The sequence below is a fragment of the Gouania willdenowi genome, chromosome 3 (assembly GCF_900634775.1).
Source record: "Gouania willdenowi chromosome 3, fGouWil2.1, whole genome shotgun sequence".
NCBI lineage: Eukaryota > Metazoa > Chordata > Actinopteri > Blenniiformes > Gobiesocidae > Gouania > Gouania willdenowi.
In genome coordinates, this window is record NC_041046.1 from 31919383 (window position 1) to 31943413 (window position 24031).

The 24031-nt window shown below is 36.0% G+C and overlaps 1 protein-coding gene across 3 annotated transcripts in view; it reads left to right on the forward strand.

Moving 5' to 3' along the window:
* Positions 1-24031, forward strand: part of LOC114480686 (ephrin type-A receptor 6-like) — an 84497-nt gene that overhangs the window by 53890 nt on the left and 6576 nt on the right. For all 3 annotated transcript variants that reach the window (XM_028475072.1, XM_028475079.1, XM_028475085.1), the window contains 7 exons: positions 2135-2290; positions 5566-5913; positions 18146-18276; positions 19008-19170; positions 20242-20347; positions 22897-22967; positions 23744-23869. In XM_028475072.1, the coding sequence (XP_028330873.1) occupies positions 2135-2290; positions 5566-5913; positions 18146-18276; positions 19008-19170; positions 20242-20347; positions 22897-22967; positions 23744-23869 (1101 nt within the window). The remainder of the gene's footprint in view (positions 1-2134; positions 2291-5565; positions 5914-18145; positions 18277-19007; positions 19171-20241; positions 20348-22896; positions 22968-23743; positions 23870-24031) is intronic.

Here is a 24031-nt window from a genome sequence, read left to right on the forward strand (position 1 = left end):
TGGATGTGACGCAGGGGCCGCGTATCCCATAGTGAGACATCGAAACAAATGTTATGAAACTGAATGAAGCTGTTATTGTTGTCTCTATGTTTCTCTAAAATCAACAAAAACACTTTGGTCCTTACAGGTTAAGTCAGTGTAACTTAAGAACATGGAGGAGTTGTAATAAACCTGGCAAAAAAGTTAGATATAGCAAAGGGTTACATTTTATTCCTAATTATAAAACCCAGGGATTTATATTACATTGCTCATATGTAAGTAGTAAATCTTGTGGTTGCTGGCTTTCATAATACATTGATTGCATTTCTGTTTGATATGGGTTGGTCATGATTACATTTTTTTCTACCTATATATTCTCTGACAAATATGAAAATATGCTAAATCCTGCCATATTACATAACTGCGATCACGTTTTTTTCCCCCCCTCGGTTGAGATAAGTCTGGAAAGAAAGAAGCAATCTTTCTCACAAAGTGGTTTGCCATCTTCTGATAAGCCTTAAGGGAAGGTGTGAGAAAAAAAGACGACAGATGGAGAAAATATATTGAAATAAAAATGAAATCCAAAAAAAGGTGAGAACTGGCTGAGAGAAACTACCAGAAAATATTGAAACGATAAGAAAGGATGACGGTTATGATTGAGCTGATGGTAAGAGTAAAAAAATAAAGGATGTAAAACTACATAAAATAGTCACAAACTGCTGTGATAAATAATAAATGAACTTATAATCAGGGTAATTGTATGCTAATACAATTGCTTATATACTGTATATGTATATATATATATATATATATATTTTTTTTTTTTTTTTCACCTACTTGTCAAATACAGCTCTCTCAAACATGTGCGTTATTCCTCAGACAAATAATCATTGGGTTTAAATTTCAAATATAAACACCAAAGATGACATCTGATCAGCTCATCTATATACATTTAATGTGTTATTAAATGGGGACAGTGTGGAGGTTTGCTTCTGAGGAGCGGGGTCTGCGGGAGGGAGTGTGTTTATTGAGTGTAGACACGTCCCTGAGATTATTTATTCCTTTTTTTTGCAGTTCTTGCCGAAATATCCTTTGTAAGTAGTGATTTTTGCCTTTTTAGTTGTGTTACGTGAATGTGGCTATCAATGCAAAGCTCTGAATTGACTCAAGTAGCCATTAACAACTACCAATAGTCAAGTGACGTCCATTGGCTTTTCACAGGTTGTTGAAAGCTATACTTATTATACATGATCATTATTTTTATTGAGCTACAAGTGCCAAGTTGTGCTAAACTTGTGCTTTTACATAACCTTCCACGAATCTTCAACTTTCAACTTTATTTCTATGGCACCTTTCATAGAGGACATATAGCTCAAAGTGCTTTACAATCTTCATGTTTTTGTTCTAACTAATGGTAAAACCTCTTAAAGATTTTCTTCTTTGTAATTCTCATTATTAATAATTAAAGTAGCTCATGTTTTAACATTTGTATCCTGTTGAAAAATTGGAAATACAATGAACGAACGAACAATTGAAACAAGAAATCATTATTTTGCTAATACCTTGTTTGGTTTCTTTAAAATTGAAGGTACGACAAACCGTCACTTGTTTATAATGATACTAAGAATAAAAAAAAATACATTTTAAGTGCTTTTTGAGAACTCAAAGACACTTTACAATTGTTAAAACAGAAAGAACAGCACCGTAGGGACAGACTAACAGACAATGCAAATGCAACATAACAACAATAAAAGTAATAACTACAGAACTAACTACTCAAAATACACAACAATCAGAAGGTAAAAGTTTGTTTAAAAAGGTGAGTTTTTTATGAGTGACTTTTAGTATTGCCTTGGTTATTGCGTTAAAGTGCCTCAGAGCTCTCATGTTTGTTTTAAATCGTATACATTTTGTTGATATACGTGGGTTGTGTGAGGATATCATTTTAGAGGACGTTCTGGTGTGTGTCTGCTTTTGAATATTTCTAATAATTGCATGACAGTTATCTACAGCCTTCTGGGAAATAGGGTGAGACCTGAGGCGTGAAAGGGAGCAGCTGCTGGAGATTTGAAATAAATTTGTGTGCTAAAGGGATTGCGGTTGTATAACGAAATCATACCTGGCGAATTCATACCTGGCTCCTTTTTTTCTGCAGCTTGTAACCCGGGCTTCTTCAAAGCAATCGCTGGCAACACCAAATGCTCCAAGTGTCCTCTGCATAGCTCCAGCCATGACCAGGCCGGCACCCTCTGTCACTGCGATAAAGGCTTTTACCGGGCTCTCAAGGACCCCACCACCATGGCCTGTACAAGTTAGTAGACTTTTTATTAGTTGGGGTCAATTACATTTTAAAATTACAATTACGTCTTCAACTATCCATGTTCAATTACAACTTAATTATGATTATGGTGGCCTGCATTTTTTTCCAATTACAATTATATTCTCAATTACTAAAGTTCAATTACAATTAATCACAATTGCTGAGCCTTTAATGAATAACCCCATAAAACGTAACCTTTCTCTTGTGTTAGCTTTCTGTTCACACAGAGGTAGGCAACTTTTATCACAGCGGGGCCACAAATATGTGTTTGTTTGATCTGAGGTTCACATGATCAACATTCATCTCAGCATTTTGAATAATGAGCAATCTGAGTATTATTACAGGAAAGAACAATTAGTTTTTATAGTAATTTTGCCTGTCATTCAGTGTATGTTTGTTGTTGTCTTGCTCATTTTGTAATGCATTTTGTAGATTTCTGTTGTTTTATTGTGTATTTTTCCTTAAAAATATATGTTTTTTGCAGTCATATTGTGTATTTGTGCTGTCCTTTTGTGTGTGCGTGTTTTTTTTTTTTTTTAGTTGCTAGTACGGTAAGTTTGCAGAGTAATTTTTTGTGTTTTCCTTGTCTTTTTGTGTACTTTTGTATATTTTTTGAGTAATTTTGTGTATTTCTGTTGCTGTTTTGTTCATTTTTGCAGTCATTTTTTTGTTTTTTTCTCTTGTCGTTTTCTGTATTTTCCTGCAATATTGTAATTCTTTGTAATTTTGTACGTATGTTTACTTTGCGGGCGGCAAAAAATTAGACCAATGGCTGCATGTCGCCCCTTGGCCACCAGTTACCAATGCCTGTGCTAGCATCTCTTATGATAATGGGGCGGATGTCTTAAATCAGATGTAAGATACACTAAAAAATATTATCTATCATCTAATTTGTTTCTCATCTCTTGGTTACCATGTTAGGCTTCCTAATCAATGAAATATTGGTATTAATAGTTCTGGTTTGGGCGTCTAAGCCTTTTTTTTTTATCAGTATACCCATAGATTTCAATTTTAATTGACCCCAACCCCGCTTTTTACACCCTCAGTCTTTCTATTCGTCTTGTTCAGTCTTTTTTTTAAGAAACATGTTACGATCTGCTTTGTTAAAAAATGTGTTAAATTCAAAAACAATATGTTACAAAAAGCTGACAACTAACACTTCTAAAATCTAACACCAGGAGCAAATTGAAAATATCCCTCCCACACACCTACGCAGATCATCAAAGGCTCACCCAGTTATTATGATCATTTTGGCAGGTTTCCCTGCTAAAAAAAAATTCTGAAGTCCTGAAAACAAAAATGCAAAAAGGACTGGAACAGTTTAGTTTAAAATACTGACATGAGGTGTTGAAATGAAATTACAGAAGGTTATATTAGAAGCTTTAACACTTATACAGAGAAATTATGCTCTATGGCAGCTAATTATTTAATCATAATTATGGAACTCCACATTACAGAATAACACATTTTGCAATACATTTAAAAAGTAATGCTCTTTCACTTCATGATTTAATAACACCTGCATTAGTGTTGATGTGCATCGAAGAACACAACCTCCGCCAAGCACCAACTATCCTCTTTGCCAGATATTGGCAGTTATCTGGATCATTCACACTTTAAATGATTGGAAGAAATTTTCTATCACCATTAATAATGATACAGTATGCCCAAATGTATGGACACTTCCTGTTTTGAAAAATTGCAATGAAATGCAAAATCTGTATTCGATCCAGATGAAACTCGGGATAATTGAGGAACCAGCCTGACGTAGCTGAGTTTCATAAAGATCAGTCAATTACCAACCGAGAAATACATTTTTGAAACGTTACCAATGATGAGAGTTTGAGACTTTTTAATGTGGCTGAGTGATTTATTTATCTGCCTCACAGGAAGAATGTCATGGGTTCAAGCCCTAGAGTGGACACTTGGGTTTTCTGTGTGGAGTTTGCCAGTTCTCCCTGTGCTTGGGTTTTCTCTGGGTACTCCAGCTTCCTCAATCCAAAAACTTTAGATTGATGGAGGTTGGATTGGTTAGGTTGATTGGAATCTCTACTGGTGGTCCGGGGGCCACATGCAGCCCTTGGTTTAATTCTGTGAGGTCTTCAAGACAAATCCACCAAAAATTGGAATTAAAGAAATTAGAAGTATTATGAAGCCCAACATAATACACAAAATAACTCACAAAACAACATCAAAATGCACAGAATGTAAACAAAAATATAAAAAACACAAAAAAGATTCCAAACAGAAACAAACTCATAATACAAACATATGGACATCAGACACACAAAACAACCACCTAAACTCACAAAACAACAACACATATACAAAATTACACTAATGCTAACAAAAATACTGAAAAAAAAATCCCCAAAAGGCACAGATTGACAAATGACAAAAACACATATAATTCCCAAAATGACAGATAAATTCACAAAAAGACTAAAAACTAATAAAAATACATAAAAATACAACAAACAACGACAAAAAAAAAAAAAAAAAAAAAACTTTGTTTCCTGTGTTATTGCTCAGATTAGTCGTTATTCTTAATACTGGCATGAATGTTGATGATGTGGCCCTCGGATCAGACAATCACATATTTGTGGCCCCGCTGTGATAATAGTTGCCTGCCTCTGTGTGAACAGAAAGCTAACACAAGAGAAAGGTTACGTTTTATGGATTATGTACCCTCGCCTAGCACCCAATGATCGCTTGAGATAAACACCAGCCAGAAAGCGGATGGAGTTTTGAATCCGAAACCACTCTGAAATTTAATGGAATCTTGGCGTGAAGTCTATCGTTGCCTAAAATGTTTTGAAAAATGTGTTAATTACAATTGATGTAATCCTGTTAACAGACACAACTAAAAAAATAAATAAATCAGGTGAAAATATTGCTCCCTTGTGTTGTAATATTTTAAGTAATAGACTACAGGTTTTTGTACAAATTGTGTTTGTTATTACAAAATGTGGGGTTGCTTTTTCTTTTTTCTTTTCAGAAAAAAATTAATCAAAATGTGTAAAAATATTATTGATTTTGCATTTAGACTTCTTATTGCTCTGCATTATTACTAAATGTGGGTGTGATACAATATCATGTGATAATGTATTACGTTTTGGCAAGATGACACGTTATGCAGTCTTACTACATGTTCTGCTTAACCACCATGTGTCTGTTCTATTCTATTATTAAAGTCACAGCTAATAGAGTAATAATGGTATGAGCAAACAGAGTTTTTTGTTCTTCTAAATGTTTATTCTTTGCAGGACCTCCATCAGCCCCCAGAAACTTGGTGTCGTTGATCAATGACACCGCTCTCTTCTTGCGCTGGATGCCTCCCAGTGATTTGGGGGGCAGGAAGGACATCACTTATAACGTCCTGTGCCAGCGCTGTGATGGAAGTGACGGTGATGGTATGACACAGTGCGAGGCCTGTGAACCAGACCTGCGCTTCATCCCACGGGCCCTTGGTTTAACAGGCACCTCCGTGGCCATACTGGATTTTGCCTCCCACACCAACTACACTTTTCATGTGGAGGCCATGAACGGAGTCTCAGGCTTGGTTTTGTCCGCTCGTTTGCTGACAAATGTTACCGTCAATACACAACAAGCTGGTGAGTTTGAGATGTTTGATAACTTGTGTGTCGCCCATTTTAGCCTCTCTTATATTTTTTGGGTGTTTCTCCCATTGCATAAAGGGTTTTCAGGCTTTCATCTGAGCATTTGATTTGATTCAATAGCTGTGTTGCCATTATCCTTGGAAATGCACAAAATCTAGATAGCGCTGTAAAAACTAGTGATGGAAACACCTGAATTTAGAAAAAGCAACCAAATATTGCTAAAAAGTTTTTACGCTTTCTTGAGAAGGTTTTTCAGACGTGTCAATATTGCAATGTGTCGCAAAAGTGCTATGGAAACACTTTTTCCGAAAATTCTCATCACATGACGTGATGTACCTGGTCACATGACCACTTCTCTCAGAGTAAATATGACCAGTAAATTTCTACTTATTATTATTATTTAATACTTAAACATGAAACAACAAAGAAATATGAAGTGTTATAAGGAGGTTTGGAGCGTCCATCTTCCTGCAGCAAAGTCTCCCGGGATGAGATTTCACGGAGTTATGAGGCTCCTCCCCTAAACAACTTTCAATGGAAACCATGGAATGTAAAAAGAATGGATGGGACACACTCACGAGGAAGTGAAGCTTTATTTATTTAGTGCTCCCCCTGCTGACTGGCTGCAGTATAGGTCATAAACCCCGCCTCCTTTATTATAACAGCCGATGATTGAGCAGTATGCAAAATGGGCGGGGTCGTGCAACAGTGGCTCCTCCCGCCAGACCCTACTGCGCAGACTCTGGCTCCAAATAACGTCAGATTTGCAAGATGGAAGCGGCCCTAAGCACTCTATTTGGGCTTCAAGAACATTGAATGGGAACAGCTACAGTGCACGCCCACTGATGGAAACACGTTCAAAGCGCAATTATACTTTCTCAACATTTAGAAATATGGCTTTTATTTTGCGAAAATCTGTAATGGAAACCCAGCTATCATTTTATATGTAATCCCTTGCTTTAACTTGGACTATAAACAGTATTAAGTAATATTTCCATCTTGCTAGAATATGAAAAAGAGATGACAGTTCTTTATCTTGTGAATGGCAACATTTTATGGCAAACTCATTAAACTGGTCAATGGTAATATATAAGATATTTGGACAAAATTCCAATTTTCATGGTGAATGTTGAGTCTGTCGTAAAGAATGAGGGTTTAATTTCAACATGGACCCTACTCAGTAGATAATGGTTCAATATATTTAAAAAAACATTACAGTTTTTACAATTGTATTGGAAGAAACTGACAGAAGAACCAGCTTGTGTTTAGTCATTTCAACACTTTTGGCCAGGTTAGAAGGAAAAAAGTTTGAAAGAACAATAATTCTTATCAACTGCTAAAATAATGTGACTATTTACCTCCTGGTGTAATATTTTCATTAATTGATTTGTCTGTTAGCAGGGTTACTTCAAAATTACTTTTGTACAAATATTTGACTAAAAATATAGACCTTACTCCTTGGAAGATTCCATCATAATCAATAAACTAAATTAATGGTGATATACATTTTCTACAAGCCTTTAAAGTGCTGATCATAGTACAGTGATCAGGATCACTGATCCAGATACCATTATCTGGCAAAGAGCAGATTCGGCATTTGGCGGAGGTTTGCACGCTCTGAGTGCTCTTGTATATCAATAAATTCCTCTTGGCATCAACTGGCGCCTTGTCCAGGGTGTACCCCCCGCCCAGTGCTCTTTGAAAGCTGGAGATAGGCACCAGCTGACCCCTGTAGCCCTGAGCAAGAACAAGTGGGTCAGACAACGAATGAGCAAATATTCCTATTCCTTGTTCAACGAATCAAATGTATTATGTTGAAATTGACTTTTTTTTTTTTCATAGAGATTTCTGTTGAGATTTGTTTTAGTTCATTTTTAATTTGTTCCTTCGAAATAAATAAATAAATGTTTTTCCAAGAGATAGAAATTGGCCAAGCAGGCTGAAACTCTAAAGTTTTCATTGATTCACATCACCAGTGACAGTGCTTCTGTCTAATTAATAAATAGACATTAACGATACATTGCTTGTCCAAAGATTCAGTAAAAAAAAATATGTGAAGAGCAAAAGAAGTGTTTTTATGTAAGACCATTGGGATTCTGTTTTATGAAGTATGGCTTCCAATAGCTTATATTTAGCAGTGAATTTCCTAATGCAACATCTACGTTACATAATGCATGACTTTTATATCCCATGAGTACTGTGTTTGTAATGCAGGAAGGTTCAGTTTTTGGTTTTTTTTTTAAAACGCCCTAATTGGATGGTGAACCATTTTTCTCTGTAAAATACTGCAGTTTGTTCCTCAAACTCAGTTTCCCCCGTCCAGTTTATTGTGTCAATAGGTGAGGCACACTTCTGACCTTTAATATGCTGACGGAGCCACTGTAACCACAAGCTGGTCCTAATTAACAGATAAAGCTAACTTGAGGTCAGCTACAGCTGCCAGTTCACATAAGGGTGTTGTCTTTGGCTGGAATTAGGAGAAATAGAAGACTTGAAGTTCAACCTCACTTTTATACCTCAAGGGCTCGGACATGGATGGAATAATTGATGGATAAGGTTGAGATGAAGAGAGGGAAGCGAGTGGATTAATGAATTATAAAGTGATGTTGTGTTCACAGCCCAACCCCCGCTTCAACAAGCTCAGCAAAAAGACGTAGAAGTGAATACATGAATGAGGAGAAGAGATTGTCTCTTTATTCTGGCCAAGTACATTATGGGTTTGTCATTTGATTTGCTTACATTAAGTGATAAAAAAAAATTGATAATCTAGATTTGGCATTATTATAACCGAGTTGGTCAAATCACTGGGGTCTGTGACTTCAATCAGAGCTGAGCCTAATTTAATGAGAAGATTTGACAAAAGCTTAACCATAATGAGTGAGAGTCCTGAAGCTGATGTGAAATGGCATGTGAGGACGAGAGAGACACCAAAATATTCACAAACCCAATATTAGCCTGGTTTTATTCACCCGTCACTAAAACGTTAATTACAGTTAGCTGCCAGCACCGGATGAACATGACGTCCATCAAGTTAAACAGTGAAAGTGACTTTCAGCACAGCCAGAAATGAGAAACTATCTCCTGAATATTCTTATTTCTAATGAGAAAAAGTCTATCACAGATTCAATCACCGGTGTGGACAAACAATTTCTCAGTCACACAGTAATTCAGGAATTCTTTTTGTCGTTAACTGGAAATAGCTTGCTCATTATTTTCTGTCGTTAGGAGGAGCATGCAATCTGAAAACACACATTTTGGTTAGAAAAGCACAGGGAATATTTCATCATATTCAGTCCATTATTTGCCATTTAACTGATTCACAAGTCAATCATTTAACTCAAGCAACAGCAGGTTAACAACATGTCACGTGTTTTGGAGACTTTGACTTCAATATGAAACATGTCTTAAGATACAATCCAGTCTTAAAACAGTGAGTTGTTTCCATGTAACTGTAAGGAGTCATGTGGAATACATTAAGGTGATGTCTTCTTTGTGCTTGTGTTTCTTGATTTTTGTAGTGAGTCAAAGAAAGGAATCAATCAATAATCACTGGAGTCTCTGGACTTTGTTGATGACGTGTGTCCTCTTGCCTTCATATTACAAAGGAAGTCCTGATTGGTTCAAGGTTGAGTAGATGCAGTTTGGTAATTACGATTTTGGCCTCCACGAATCGTCAGCGATTTTTACGTTTAAAATGCAGCCTTTGATGGATATAAAACTTGAGTTTTAGGGTTTTTTTAGGTGGGGAGCTTGTGTTAAACGTGTCGATACTCCCCCATGAGTTGATTGACATAAGTACCTAATGAATTAGTATTAATTGATTATTAATCCAGTGGACACTCGAGCCAGAAAATGTTGACAGGCTGGTGTTTCTTGTTCAAAACCTGTATTTATACGCTGTAATTGTTTTCAAGGAGATGCGTTTATAGTTAGCCCATATTAAATTTTGGCAAATTCTTTTGTAAGTTTTAGTATTCATCAATATTCTTTGTTAAAGCTTTTCTTTTGCACTCTAAAGTTAACATATTGTGTGTTAAAAATCAGTTCAATAAAAATACAGCCGTTTTCCCTAAAATGATAAATAATCGTGATTAATAATCATGATTAAAATATTGATCCAAATAATCGTAATATTCATTTTGACCGTAATGGTGCAGCCCGAATGCAAATCAGCATATTGGAGTCTATACAGAAAATAATGTACAAGCAACTATAAATGTATAAATATAATACTATTTTGTATTCATTGTGCATCTCTCCTCAGGTAGTCTAAGTGACAATGGTCAAAGTTCAAATATACAAATCCATGGCATTGTGTTTGATACTGAGGTGTGGGAGGTCTCTTTATGTGTCGGTGTTGGTGTTGGTGGGCAAATAAGGCAGTGTTAAGGATGTAGTCGATGAGTAGCTCTGATGTACCCTGGGGATGACTGAGGAGAGAGAGGAGTCTATGTTTGTATGTCTTTGTTCATCCACATTAAGAAAAACTCTCTTGGAATATGATTTTTATTCTAAATTGTATTTTGCTACGAAGCAATAAGCTGTATTTTGACACACTGTAAAATATCATTGCAAAGAATTGTGAGAAAAATGAGAAAAAGAATGGTATTTATTGTACAGCCACTTTTTGATCTTTTCCATCCATCCATCCATCCATCCATTTTCTTACCCACTTCCTCCTATTTCAGGGTCATGTGGGTTTGCCGGTGCCTATCTCTGGCTCACACTGGGCGGTAGGTGGGTAGGTCATGTTGCTTTATTCTCTTATCGTGAAGCATAGTCGTGAATATAATGGGGGTTGCTAAAAGCGTACAAGAGCTTGGTTGTCTTCATCTCACCGATAATGTATTGATAAGGTGAAACACAGTGTCAGCGTAGGTGTTTAATGCATGCTGATTGGCTGTAGAATCAGCCCAGATGTCAGGCACAGTGTGTGTGTCACATGATACCCATCTCTCTGGCACAGACAGGCGGACTGATGGAAAGAGGCTGGAAAGCTAAATAATCTCCACAGAGGAAGAGAAGAAGCCTGTGGGGGACGTCCCCCGGATGTTTGGAGTGGATTAACTTGTCAAACTGGCATTGCTTGGTATAGACACAGTGTAGGCTGTGACACACACTGACAGGCGGCACATGCCAAATAAGCAGAGAAGCAAACTTCCACAGTCGCTCAAGGGCCGCCCACGGATAAAATAGTCATTTTCTCAGGACTCCCTTATTAGTATTTGTGTATTTTTTTCTTTCTCTTCAAATCTTATACAGAAAATGTGTATTTGGAGGGACCTGTTAAGCTGTTCCCACTCAACGTTCTTGAAGGCAAAATACAGCGCTTAGGGGCGCTTCCATCTTGCAAATTTGACGTCATTTGGAGCCAGCCTGCACAGTAGGGTCCATTTTGCTTACTGCCCAATCATCGACTGTCAATCATCGTCATATATGATGTCAAATCCTGTTTTTCAACCTCAAATAACTTATTTAAAGGCACGCCGTGGACTTTTTGACCTAAAGAGTTGACCCATATGAGTTATTGTTATTGATTCCTTAGACCAATATACAGCGCTTGACAGTATCAGTGCTCCAAGCAGGGCTTCCCTCTTGAAATACCGCCTATGTAAGTTTGGAGGAGACGAACCATATTTCACCAGGTCATGTGACCTGGAGAATGCTTGGAGACCATTTCACTTTACGGCAGTCATGTGACCACAGGCTCGGATATACATAGTTCCCACATTAGGTTACAACATACTGTGATTTCCCGCCCTGGCGCCATTGCTGTGGGCAGCTAAAGCCTCTGTTTACAGCCAAAAGAGCACAATATGGTAGTTTTGTGTTGGGTTAATGGTGCACTAATCACCGTGATATTTGAGTTAAATGTGGATTCTTTAGTAAGGAAAGTCGGCAAGTCAGATCCGTAATTGGCTCTCAGAGCTGGGTCGGTCGGGCTAGAGTGCGAATCGAGGCTGGGCTCGGGTTCGCCGGCGGCTGCTCCTCCAGCCGCGGCAGAACTCCTCTCCCCGCCGCCTGAGACCCGGTGCTCGGCCGGAGCCGCGTCTCGGGGTGACTCTGGAAGCGTGCCGGGCCCTTCTCGCGGATCTCCCCAGCTTTGTTGTTTGTTTGTTTGTTTTATTTAGACCCCCACTAGCTATATTGCAAAAGCAGCAGCTATTTTTCCTGGGGTCGACATCACAGACTATACATGCATGACAGTAGCGAAGTACAACAAAAACAGATTAAAAAAGATGTACAAATAATATTCACACAGAAAACAAAATATAACACAATAACCAAGGCATACATAATATATAACAACATTAACCAAAACACACACAACATAGAAATACAAAAAATAAAGTAAACTAATAGTTGAGGAAAATAAAACTCTACCTGTTTGCATAATCAGGTATAAAATTATGCCATACAAATACATATCAAGATTCAGCACACAATACGTAAGTAAGTAGTTGTTTTATTCATCTGTTTAGAGATACAGTGGGGAAAGTATACCAAGCTTTTAATTGTCATTTTCAAAGTCACCTGACATTTTGTGAACATAATTATTTATAAAAGTAGTTTTCTTGCATTAATGTTCTACTGACCATTACAAAGTGTTGTTTTTCAAAGCTTATGTGTAATGTATGTCTTTATACATAACGTAGAGGGAAGTATTACAAATATTGAATAGACAGTTTGCTCTGCTGCTACTGCCTGGTCATTTCTGTAATGGATTTTAATTTTATACAACTCCTGAAACAATAGCCAATCAAATGGAGAATTAGCAGTTAACTAGATTTCTGCAGGAGAGAAGATTTATTTTCTCTTGGTATGCTGTCTATTTGTACATTGTATGTTAATTCTTCATTATGCTTTTAATTATCGGTACACTAAACCTATTAATCAACATTACTAATATTTTTTTTCCTGATTCTTGCTTGAATGCCTAGCTTTGACAAGCTAGAATGTGGATGCTGGGAGTTCTATTAATACAGGGTAATACATTTTGGTAGAAACTTGCAAATTCAGCAAGTTCAGCCTCCCCTTAGTCTGAATAAAAGTATACTGTTTTTTACTCTTAACTCTTGGGGAAATTATGAACTTTTGTTATGCCATGCCTTTAGACTATCAGGGCAATTACCAAGTCAGTAAAAAAATAGAAAGTGTTATCATAAATATACTGTGTTAAGGTGATTTTATTCTAAGGAGGACTGAATGTGCTGGTTTTTTGTTTGTTTGTTTGTTTGTTTTTGGGTGTTTTTTGTAAATATAACCCTTTTTTTTTTTAGCTTTCTTTTAACTAGCGTGCTTGTTCCTGATGATAAGAGCAACCCGAGCTACTATAAACACACACACACTGAACAATCTCCATAATTCCTTTCAGGAAATGAACCGCGGTACCTCTTACTGTGAGACCATCAGAAATTCTAATTTACTTAGTTTACATGGACAAAATACAATAACTCAAAACTTCTCATTTATGTCCAGATATTTTTTTTTTGGTTAAATAGCAAAATCTCTCTAGTCATACACATCTTGTAGTTATACTTTAAAAAGTATCTAGGTATAGTTTATGTATGTATGGTTATTTATTAGATGACATTTCTAAAGCTAATGTTTGATGCCTGTTCCTCACCGGGCCTTCAAACCACAACATTAGTTTCAAGTAACGTTCAACTATTCCTCGAGGTCCTCGAGTACCTTCATTACAAAAGATGATTAATTAATATTTTCTGCCTCATAACCTCCTTTGTCTAAAAAGGTCTATTATTATTTTTTTTTCTTTTATACCATGCCTCCTGTCATATTAGGTGGACACTACATTTAGGCGACTGGAATCGTTTCTTTTTTCTCTGCATAATACGTATACAGTATAATGAATACATGTAAAAAATAAATAAACAAATTGATTTGTATCATTAAGAGATCGGTCTTAGTTTCTGATGATTATCAAGCAAATGTATGTTTTATCTGATTGATTGATAGAATAATCAATAGAATACCTGATGTTTGCTAGCTGCTGCCCTAAATGTGATCACCATATATGTTTACCGACTTCATCGGGATTAACAGATTTATATATGACAATAATGTTCTTTGCAGCTTTCTGACTCACATTTGTTGCACGTAAAATTCAACAGGTCACGTACAGTTCTCACATGCTAAACCCACAGTTTTTTTTATTCTATTTTTTGTGGTGTCCTGATTCAGGAGATTCTTTTTCACTCTTACTTTGTACTTTTTTCCCCTTCCCTCCAGTGGATTTTCTTCTGTTTTCATCCCCCTTCTTACTCTGGGATTCAGGCTGGCTTCTATTTATATGCTCAGATGCTAGGGAGATACAACCTCGTGGGATTTTCTTTTACAGCTCTATCTGTGTTCACTCATGCTGAGGCTCTCTCTCCTCTCTCTGTGTCCTTCCTTTTTTTTTTTGCTTAAGGATCTGTAGTCGAGGGTTAACCTATTTCTACATGTAGCCAATGAGCCGATGGATTCTTAATTATCCTTTGAACTGTGTTTTGTAATTAATCGTAATGACTGTAATTGCTCTTATTGGAACCAATAAATGCATTTGTCACAAAACCAAAATAGCTCACTGCATAAGAGTGCAATTGGTTTAAAGCTCCCATTACATTGACTCCCTTCACAGGTTGATATGATAGATTTGAACTAGTTATACTAGTAATAGTAAATCACTTTTATTGTCATATAGGTTCCTAATATGCAACATGTGTTCTCTTCTTTTAACCGATGCCTGAGAAGCGGTGGGCAGTGACAGTGTAGCACCTGAGGAACAGTAAGGGTTAAAGGCCTTGCTCAAGGGCCCCAGGTTTTTAACTATTTGTGTACTGTACCTTAAAATAGCTTCCCTTAGATAACCTCATTGTGTTTATCAGTAGCAAACTAGCACTGCAAGTTGGAATGCAGCTTTTTGTTAGTGTTGCCAGATTTGGCAAGTTTCTGCACAATTATTATGTTTTTTAAACGTTGGGCAAGTGGTTTTTAGAAAATATTCCAAGTAAAATATTGATGAAATAGTTGCCATAATGTAGGAAAAACCTACACAGTTCAATAAACTGTTCTGAAATTGGACTCAACTCAAATTGTTGTTTTTTTAAATGGAGAGAATCTTGTCCAACTTGGCATCACCAATGAATGATAGTCATCGGTTAAGCGCTGTGGTTTGCTCGATATACACTGTACGTGTGTGAGCGAGGTTATTGTGAGCACGCCCACATGATTTAATATAAGTTGGATTTAGGTATTTAGTGCTCACATTTCATATTGGAATTCGATAACTTTTTGTGGTTGCTGTGATGCCATGACTGGGAAAGCAAATTGTGTTTGCTATTTGCTTCTCTGTCTGCACTTTTTGTGAGGAACCTGTTTGTGTTATTATATATATTTTAATATTCAAATTGAATAGCATACAGTCATTCTCCTTGTTTAGTTCTGTGTTTTATTTTGCACATCTTTATGGTTTTATCATGCATTTTTAGAGGTTTCTGTTTTGAGATTTTTATAGTGTTAGGGCTAGAAATTGTCAGTTAGATCTGCTTACCACACTACATGGTGTGTCAAGTTTTTAGCTTTAAACATATTCAAGTAGCAAAATGCCTGACCAAAAATTAACATGAAAACCATGCTAAGACTATTTGTGTATCATGTCCTAAAATGACTTTTATTCTTTAAACAAGTCATTACAATGTGACATTTGATCATTGGGTTGATAAAGTTGATTCATTTTGAATGTAAAGTTGCCTATTTTTAAAACTCAAAAAAATGCTTTTAATTCATCCAGTTGTGCACTGTTTGATTTGATTTGATGTGATTTCTTTATTCATTCCGATCATGTAAATGACAACTTAAAAACGGTTTAAAATAAAAAAAAAAACAAATACACATTAAGAAATAACAGCAAAACAGTATCTTGCATTTTCAAATTTAAACTGATCTAGTCCTACCCCTTTCATTTTCTCTAGATTTCCCAACTTGAATTTGAACAAAATCGCAATTTACTAACACTATTTAATGTGAATAAACAATTAATGCACTATAATAATTGTTTTTTGCTTTAACCATACCTCCTTTACAAATAATGTACCTTATCTTTTTACTCCAAATAACAAGCGAGTACCTGTGGTAATTAATTATCAACATACCTCTGAAGAATCATATATTTTGAATAGATTTATGCTGTTGAAGTGTGAACGTTGGACACAGCCTAAAAAACATGCTTGTCATATTAAAATTCAGGATTTTTCTGGCTTTCTCTTTTTTTCTCTGTTGATATATTTTGTTCGTGGATGCAGGCTGTTGTGCTGCTGCTCTGTGAAGCGTAGAAACCCTTGGCTTCTTGACAAGATATGGGAGTTAAATCTGCACTAAAATGTGTTTGACTTGATACACTGACATGCAGACCTTTTCTCTCCTGCTTCAGCCAGTCCTCAACCTGAAGCCAGTTTTCCAGGTTCCTGAGCATGAGGACAGTTTAAGTCATTAGTCTGCTCCTGAATTTGTATTCCACCAATGACCTCCTGAACAGCACGCTCAACAACAGTGATCCCGGATCTATTAGTTTGCCGCCAAATCGTATTTTGTTCAAGCTGAGGCTTTATGAATAATTGATGGATAATGCTTGTCTCTCTGCAAGGTGCTTTTGTGATGTCCTCAGCAACCTTGTGTTGAAAATTCCCCACCGAATTCTGCAATAATGACAAACATGATAAAGAGTTACTGTGGATCCAGCGGTTGGCCTAACAAAGACATTACTCAGAGGCTGCACATTACATTGGAGCTGGACGGTAAAATGCTCATTTCCTGGCCCTTTTCTTCCCCTTGGGTATCTGTGGGGCACTCAAACTATTTCTCTTCCCCACTGTTACCAGGTTGTTACATTTCTCAAAAGCAGTTTCACTTTAGATAGTCGAGAGAGCGAGGATGCTTTTTCGCATGCGGCCCTTTGCAGCAGCTCTCAGATGTTTGTTTTGCCGGTTTCCGCAGTGAAGAGTGTCAAAACTTTTCACTCGGAGCTTTTCTTCTGATGACTGAAGACGTTTTTCTTGTGTTTTGCTTTGTCTGTAAACTCAGCGGATTTACCCAGAGGTCAGTGCTGTAGATATGGCAAAGATAACTTATTGTCTCAGTCCACTGGGCTTCCTGGACAGATGACTTGGCCTCTCATATCTGGCACAAACTTGTCATGTTTCTTTTCTGGTGGGGTTTCAGCATTTTGTAAAAAGTGTACGGAAACAAAGTGCCTTCAATAAGTCAATATTTTATATACTTTTTGTCTTTTTATTATGTGGATTAGTGGTGTTTTTTGCATTAGGGGCCAGTATATGTAATTACTGTATGTGTGTATATGTAATAATAATAGAAATATATCATATGTTTGGATTGCGTCAGATTTTATTGCGTGAATATTTGGCGGCCACACCAGAATTCCCATACCAATATCGCCACTATTTCATAAAATGGCCATGATCGGACAAAGCTTGCATAAATATTATGATAGAAAAAAAAATTGAAAGAAAAGAAGAAAGAAAAAATGACAATAAACATAAACTAACAAATTCAACAAACAGAAATATAGACATTATAAAGGAATTGCCAAAAAGAAACTACATTTTTACATGTCTTTTATCATTCTATATGTGTACACTACTTGATGGAGAACTGACCTTGTTTAGTTTTATACAAGGGAAGGTGAAGATGACTGACTTGTCGTGTTTTATATAAATTAAACTGTGAGTTTAATTTGAAGATGTTTCTCAATGATGACGATAAAGATGAAGGCAACAACATGTATTTGTAAATAAACACATATTTTATGAGTTTTTTTTTTTCAGCAAAAAAAAAAAATTGTTGAGTTTAAAATATGAAAAAAGAACTAGAGAAAGTTGCCAATCTACAGAATACATTGTATGAAAGGTTGGAAAGGCACCAGATGAAATTTTGACATTTTGAATAGCAGAATAAAATACACATAAGTAACATTATATGTATTTTCTGAAAAAATCAAATTGATTTCATATAGAAAAGGTTGTATCTTTAAATCTTTTTAAGTGAAACAAATGCAGACGAACAAAAAATATACAGTACATCATGTCAAAATTGTGTGATATTTAATAGACTTGTGCATTTTTTTTTTTTTTTATTTGATTGTGTTGAACTCTTATGTTGAGGATGACTCCTACAGACTCCTTATAGAAACCTCGGCTCTGTTCTGCAGGATCAGGTCCTGCTCTGGTCGGTATCATCAATAAGGACTGGTCCACTCAAGACAGCATCGCCCTCTCCTGGTCAGAAATGGAACAGCCCCCATCAGAGATAGTGGAGTACGAGGTCAAATATTATGAAAAGGTACAAAGTGTTATCAGTGAAGCACAGATGAATACAAACTGTGTTTTAATCAATATGAACAGATTTGAGAAGCTGTATCTTTATAGTTTAGGTTCATTTTTAGCCGTTCTTTACTCTACGGTAAGAAGTTGAAATGTTTTTGGTTCAGTATTTGTTAGCCACAAAATAACTACCTTTTTTTGCAATTTTTATTCTTTATGGCAAAATGTTTTCCTTAAATGTTTTTTTGGGGAAATATTTTGTATTTCTCTACCCCTTTTACACTTTTTTATATATTGGTTTTATAAAAATAAAAACACTTTCACCTATGATTCAATTTGTTAAATCATAACTTTTGCCAAATTATTTGGTCATTTTTCACCTGCAGCATTAATCCTCAGCCTACACCTATGAGCATTCAGAATGATTTGCTACATCTACTGCAATGACATGAACTTGTTCACTTTTGAAAGCAAGTAAAGTGGCTTTTCTTTGATTGTTTTGCAATCGTTTTATGACTACAATGTGCCTCAATTAATTTGTGCACTATCAGCACTCACAGATTGATCGTGTTGGGTGGGAGTTCTAATCCAAAAATATGAATGCAGCGTCAACATTGTGTTGTTATCGCCACCTGCACACCATCTGTTCTTACAGTTAATAGGATGAATTGTTTGTTTTGTGGAAACATAAAGTGTATTCCCAAAAGTCAGCTTTTGTTTATCATTTTTGACTGTTTTGCACGTTTACAGGAGCAGGAGCAGCTGAGCTACTCTTCCACGCGCACTAAAAGCACCAGTGTGGTGGTCACTGGCCTCAGACCGTCAACGGTTTATGTCTTCCATGTGCGCGCTCGCACCGCTGCTGGCTACACGGCTTATAGCTCCAACTTTGAGTTTGAAACTGCAGCCGATGGTATGAATGTAAAGGAATGGGAATTAAGATCTGTGGTTTATTCCGTGTTAATCTAGAGCTGTTTAGCAAAGCAGGTAAGTTTTTGATGTGGATAAACATTCCAGTGAAACCATTGGAGACACTTTATGGTTGTTCTTTGCCATGGATCAGTGAAAGTCATCATGCATGAGTTATATAGCTGAAGGTTAATTGGCTCTTTAATTTTCCAGTTTAGATTTCATAGAGTCTTCATGCACACATAACCTTTAATAGCCTAAATCACACTATTTTATCTGCATTTTCAGTTATTAGTCTAAATTTCAATCTTTTAAAGAATAAAATATGAAGAGAAAAAGGTTTTGTAGGTTTAAAATGAACCTTCAACCTTGAATTTAAATGTTATTTAACAAATCCAAAGAATATGTGAAATAATCGAATATGGTAAATTGCAATTTACTTGGGGTTTCTGGATATAAGCAGCCTATGCAATTACATAGGGCCCCATGAGCCACTAGGGGCCCCTAAAGCTGAAATGTACCTTCCTTCATTCCTAATATGCTTACAAAAAAAATGTATTATAAAGAAACAAACTGCTATCATATGCTTTAGCTCGTGCTTTTGAGGTGTAATTAGAATAGATTAGAATAGAATAGACGTTTATTGATCCCCATAGGGGAAATTAACACGTAAATATACATTTGTGGGATGGACATAAATTAGAAAAAGATAAAAAAGTAAAATAAATTAAAATTAAATTAAAAAAACAAAACAAAGGAACAACAACGGCATCAAAAACGCAACAATGTGCATTGTGCAAACGACAAATAACGGAATATGTATTTAGGCACATTGTGTGGCGCCAGCCGAGAGGTATTATGGAGAATGACTGACAGCAGGTCATGGACCATTTATTGGAATTATTTTTACTTGGTCAGCCACAAAGTAAGAAACGGCTAACTTAATAAGCAGAATATTCTTAGGAGAATATTCCCCAATAATTAATTTTTTAGAAGCCTACTTCATAAAGTCTGTTTGCTGAAAGATTCATTTTTTTATATATTTTTTTGGCGTTCTCCAATCTTTGTTTCACAGATCCTGATATTGCAGATCAAGGTCAAGTTCTCGTGATGGTCACAGCATCCGTAGGAGGCTTCTCTCTGCTAGTTATCCTCACACTCTTCCTGCTCATCACTGGGAGGTACAACACACACACACACACACGCACACACACACACATACACACACACACACACACAGTCTTTTTTTCCAAATGGCTGAACCAATTTTCCACATAATTACTCAGCATGTAGAGCAAGCACTGGCCATTCCCTTTGCTCTTCTCTCTGCTTCAGAGCCCTAAACCATTTTGTGGCACTAAATATGAAACAATGAAAAATTGCCTGACAGGGAAGATACTCGGCCTTTATTATTGGTATAAGTTCACGTTTTGCATTAACGCCTGGGTTGCTTCACTGACATGCTGGAGTGTTTGTCCATTAGTAGAAAAGCAATGGTCTCATAGTGGATTAATGGGTAAAACCAAACTAGCGTGAATGTCTGTGCAGGAATCCTGAGGGTGAGTCCATAAAAGATTATAGAGTATCATGATGTGGGAGATTCACAGGCAGTTATAAATAGGAGTGTGACGATATCTCGATACGGCGATATATCACGATATTTTTTCGCACGATCGGTTATCGATATTTTTTTTAAATGTTATTTTAATTTAATTTTTTTTTAAACCTTTTTAGCTTTTTGACTAAAATGTGCAGGTACGTCTTCACAGAAATGTCACTGTTTGTTGAAGGAACCAATATATTGTTTACTGGAATATTGCACTATAATGGTGTCACTGGTAAGAAAGACCCTATTTTTGTTTACAGAAAGTACTATTGGAGATACCTATTTATTTACATTGGTATGTTGACACTTATTTACAGAAATGTTGCACTAAAATAGTGTCACTGTTCATAGGACACTTTTTCAATTTTTTGTCTTTCAGAGATATAAAAGAAAAATTGTATTTTTTCACTTAATCTTTTTTTTTCTTGTTATGTCATAGATTATTGTAGATTGATTTCCAACCAATATATCGATAATCACAATATCGTCATATCATGAGATAATTGTTATCGTGAGCTTTGCATCGCGTATCGTCTCGTATCGTGAGGTACCCAGAGGTTCCCACCCCTAGTTATGAACCTTATAGCTTAGCTCTTTGTGGATTTATATACATGATAATAAAATATTGCAGGTATAGGCAACTGGTGGCCCGGGGTCCACTTGTGGCCCTCAGTCAAAGTTTTTGCGGCCCCCAAAGCAGATTCCCAAAAATTGCAATTCAAGAAGTTGGAAGGAATATAAAACCCAACATATTACGCAAAACAACTTCCAAAGCACACAAATCAGCAGCAAAATGCACAAAGAATTCTCAAAGTACACAAAATGACTCATAAAACAGAAAATGACAACAAAGACAGGCACAACAACCACTTCTTAAACAAACAAAATGACTACAAAAACACACAAAACACCTTACAGAATAGCTCCAAAGACACACAAACCGTTAACAAAATGACAGGAAAGTACAGAAAACAACAACAAAAATACAGAAAGTGACCCCAAAAACACATAAATCAACAACAAAAATGCAGAAAATCACAAAAAAAAAATCACAAAATTAAAATATTCCCGTGCCAATGCTCAGATTGCTCATTATTCTAAATGCTGACATGAATGTTGATCATGTGGCCCTCAGATCAGATATAATCACTTTTTTGTGGCCCTCGCTGTGATAGAGTTGCCCATCCTTGCCATAGTGTAACAAGCTATTTCTCATGGTTAAATGTAACAATTTGTTTCCAAATAGCAAACATATTTCAGCTTCATTTTAATTAATAGGAATGTTAACACAAACATTTGAGGTCAAATATCAATGATACAAGATCAATGACAGAAATCTGTTAAATATACGAGGTATTTTACTATTTTCTTTTTGGTAGTGGACAATATGACCCTTGTCTTCTCTGCATTCTACACCAGCATCAGCAGACTGTCTGCAGTAGGTGAGCTCACCTCACATATTCCCAAATATCTGTCAGGAACCTGCTGTCATCCCTCAGTCTGACAGCCCTCTGCAGGGATAGGGGGAGGGAGGGGTGGGTTTATATATTGCTTCAGCTTTCACGAGTGTCAAAAATGGCCCCCAGAGGACGCACGGGACTGCGAAACCTGCTGTATGAAAATAAAAGTTTACTATCCATCATTTCTGTCCCTTCTCTACACCTAAGCTTTATTAAAAGCTCAGCACCCATTTGGGATCATATCCATGGAGTATATTTTAATAGGCAAACATGCTTTGTGATGTTTTATGGGGATGTTGTTGAATACTAATGTTTGTTACCATACTCACTTTGGCCACAACATTTCCTCTTTGTGTAAACTGAGAATTAAGTCAGCACGTAGAGGAACTGAAATGTACCACAGGGAAGAGAATGAATGAAAGAGAATAGATATGTTTTGTTTTGCCACTTCTGAACCAACATAGTTGTGTAAAAGCTGGGGATGGAAAATTGTTAAACAGATAGAACTCTATTGGTATCGGATGCCTGGAAGTGTGAATAATTTTAGTGTGCATGAGATCACGGCTAGAGTTTTTCATCTTGAGACCAAAATAAAAAGCTACATATTTGAGAAAGGTGAAATGTAATCATGTATTTAGGTGACAAATGTGTTCCTTTCTTACAGGTGTCAGGGTTACATTAAAGCTAGGATGAAATCAGAGGAAAAGAGAAGGACTCGTTTACACAGCGAACATGGTAACGTACAGCCAGAGGTGAAAGTAACAGATTACAAGTACTCACGTTACTGTGATTGAGTTGCTTTTATGGATACTACTTGTACTTTTTTGAGTATATTTATAAATGAGTTATTTTACTTGTACTTAAGTACGTTTTACAGAAATTAATTAATTACATTTCTACACTAAACCGTTACTGAGTAAATTATTTTTTTATTTTTTGTTTTAAAATGAAAAATAAAATCAACGAACATTGTGAAACTACAAAAAATGAAATGACCAGACAGTTTTAGAGTTCATAAACATAGCTATACTTAGAGTCTGAGAATTTTTATTTTTTATTTTGAATTGAATAATTTATTCATTTTTTTTGTACATTTTGACAAACCTTTTATTTTATAAATATGCCTTTGTGGAAAATAAATTAAGTTTTGTGCAAGAATTCATCCCTTTATAAGTTTATACATGAGATGTGCAAGATGTATTACCAAAATAAAAGTGGGTATTGAAAGTAACTAGTAACTTTTACTTTGAGTACTATTAAATTGTGCTACATTTTACTTTTATGTATGACTTGCGCTTGTACTTGAGTACAATTTTAATCAAGTAACAGTACTTCTACTTGCGTAGAATATATAGTACTATTTACACCTCTGCATACAGCAGCTGTTTCTAACGTGTGATAACCATATACATTTATGTCATTATTTCATATGACTATTTTTCAAAAACAGTGTTGAAATCCATAAAGGTCAAATGGACATACAGTAAGTGTGCTTACCTTTTGTCTTCCAGTTCCTTTCTCTGGGATAAAGACCTACGTGGACCCAGATACGTATGAAGATCCCACCCAAGCTGTGGAGGAATTTGCCAAAGAGATAGTTCCCTCATACATATGCATCGAGAGGGTGATCGGAGCTGGTAAAATCTATATTAATTAATCGTTGCTGTAATTTTTCATGTATTTTCATTCAACTCAGGCTGGCTCACCTATGGCTGTAAAATTGTCCTATTTTATGCTGGGTGAAATTTTATTTAAAAAAAATCACCCGATCTCATAAAACCCTTAATTTGAAGTGTTTT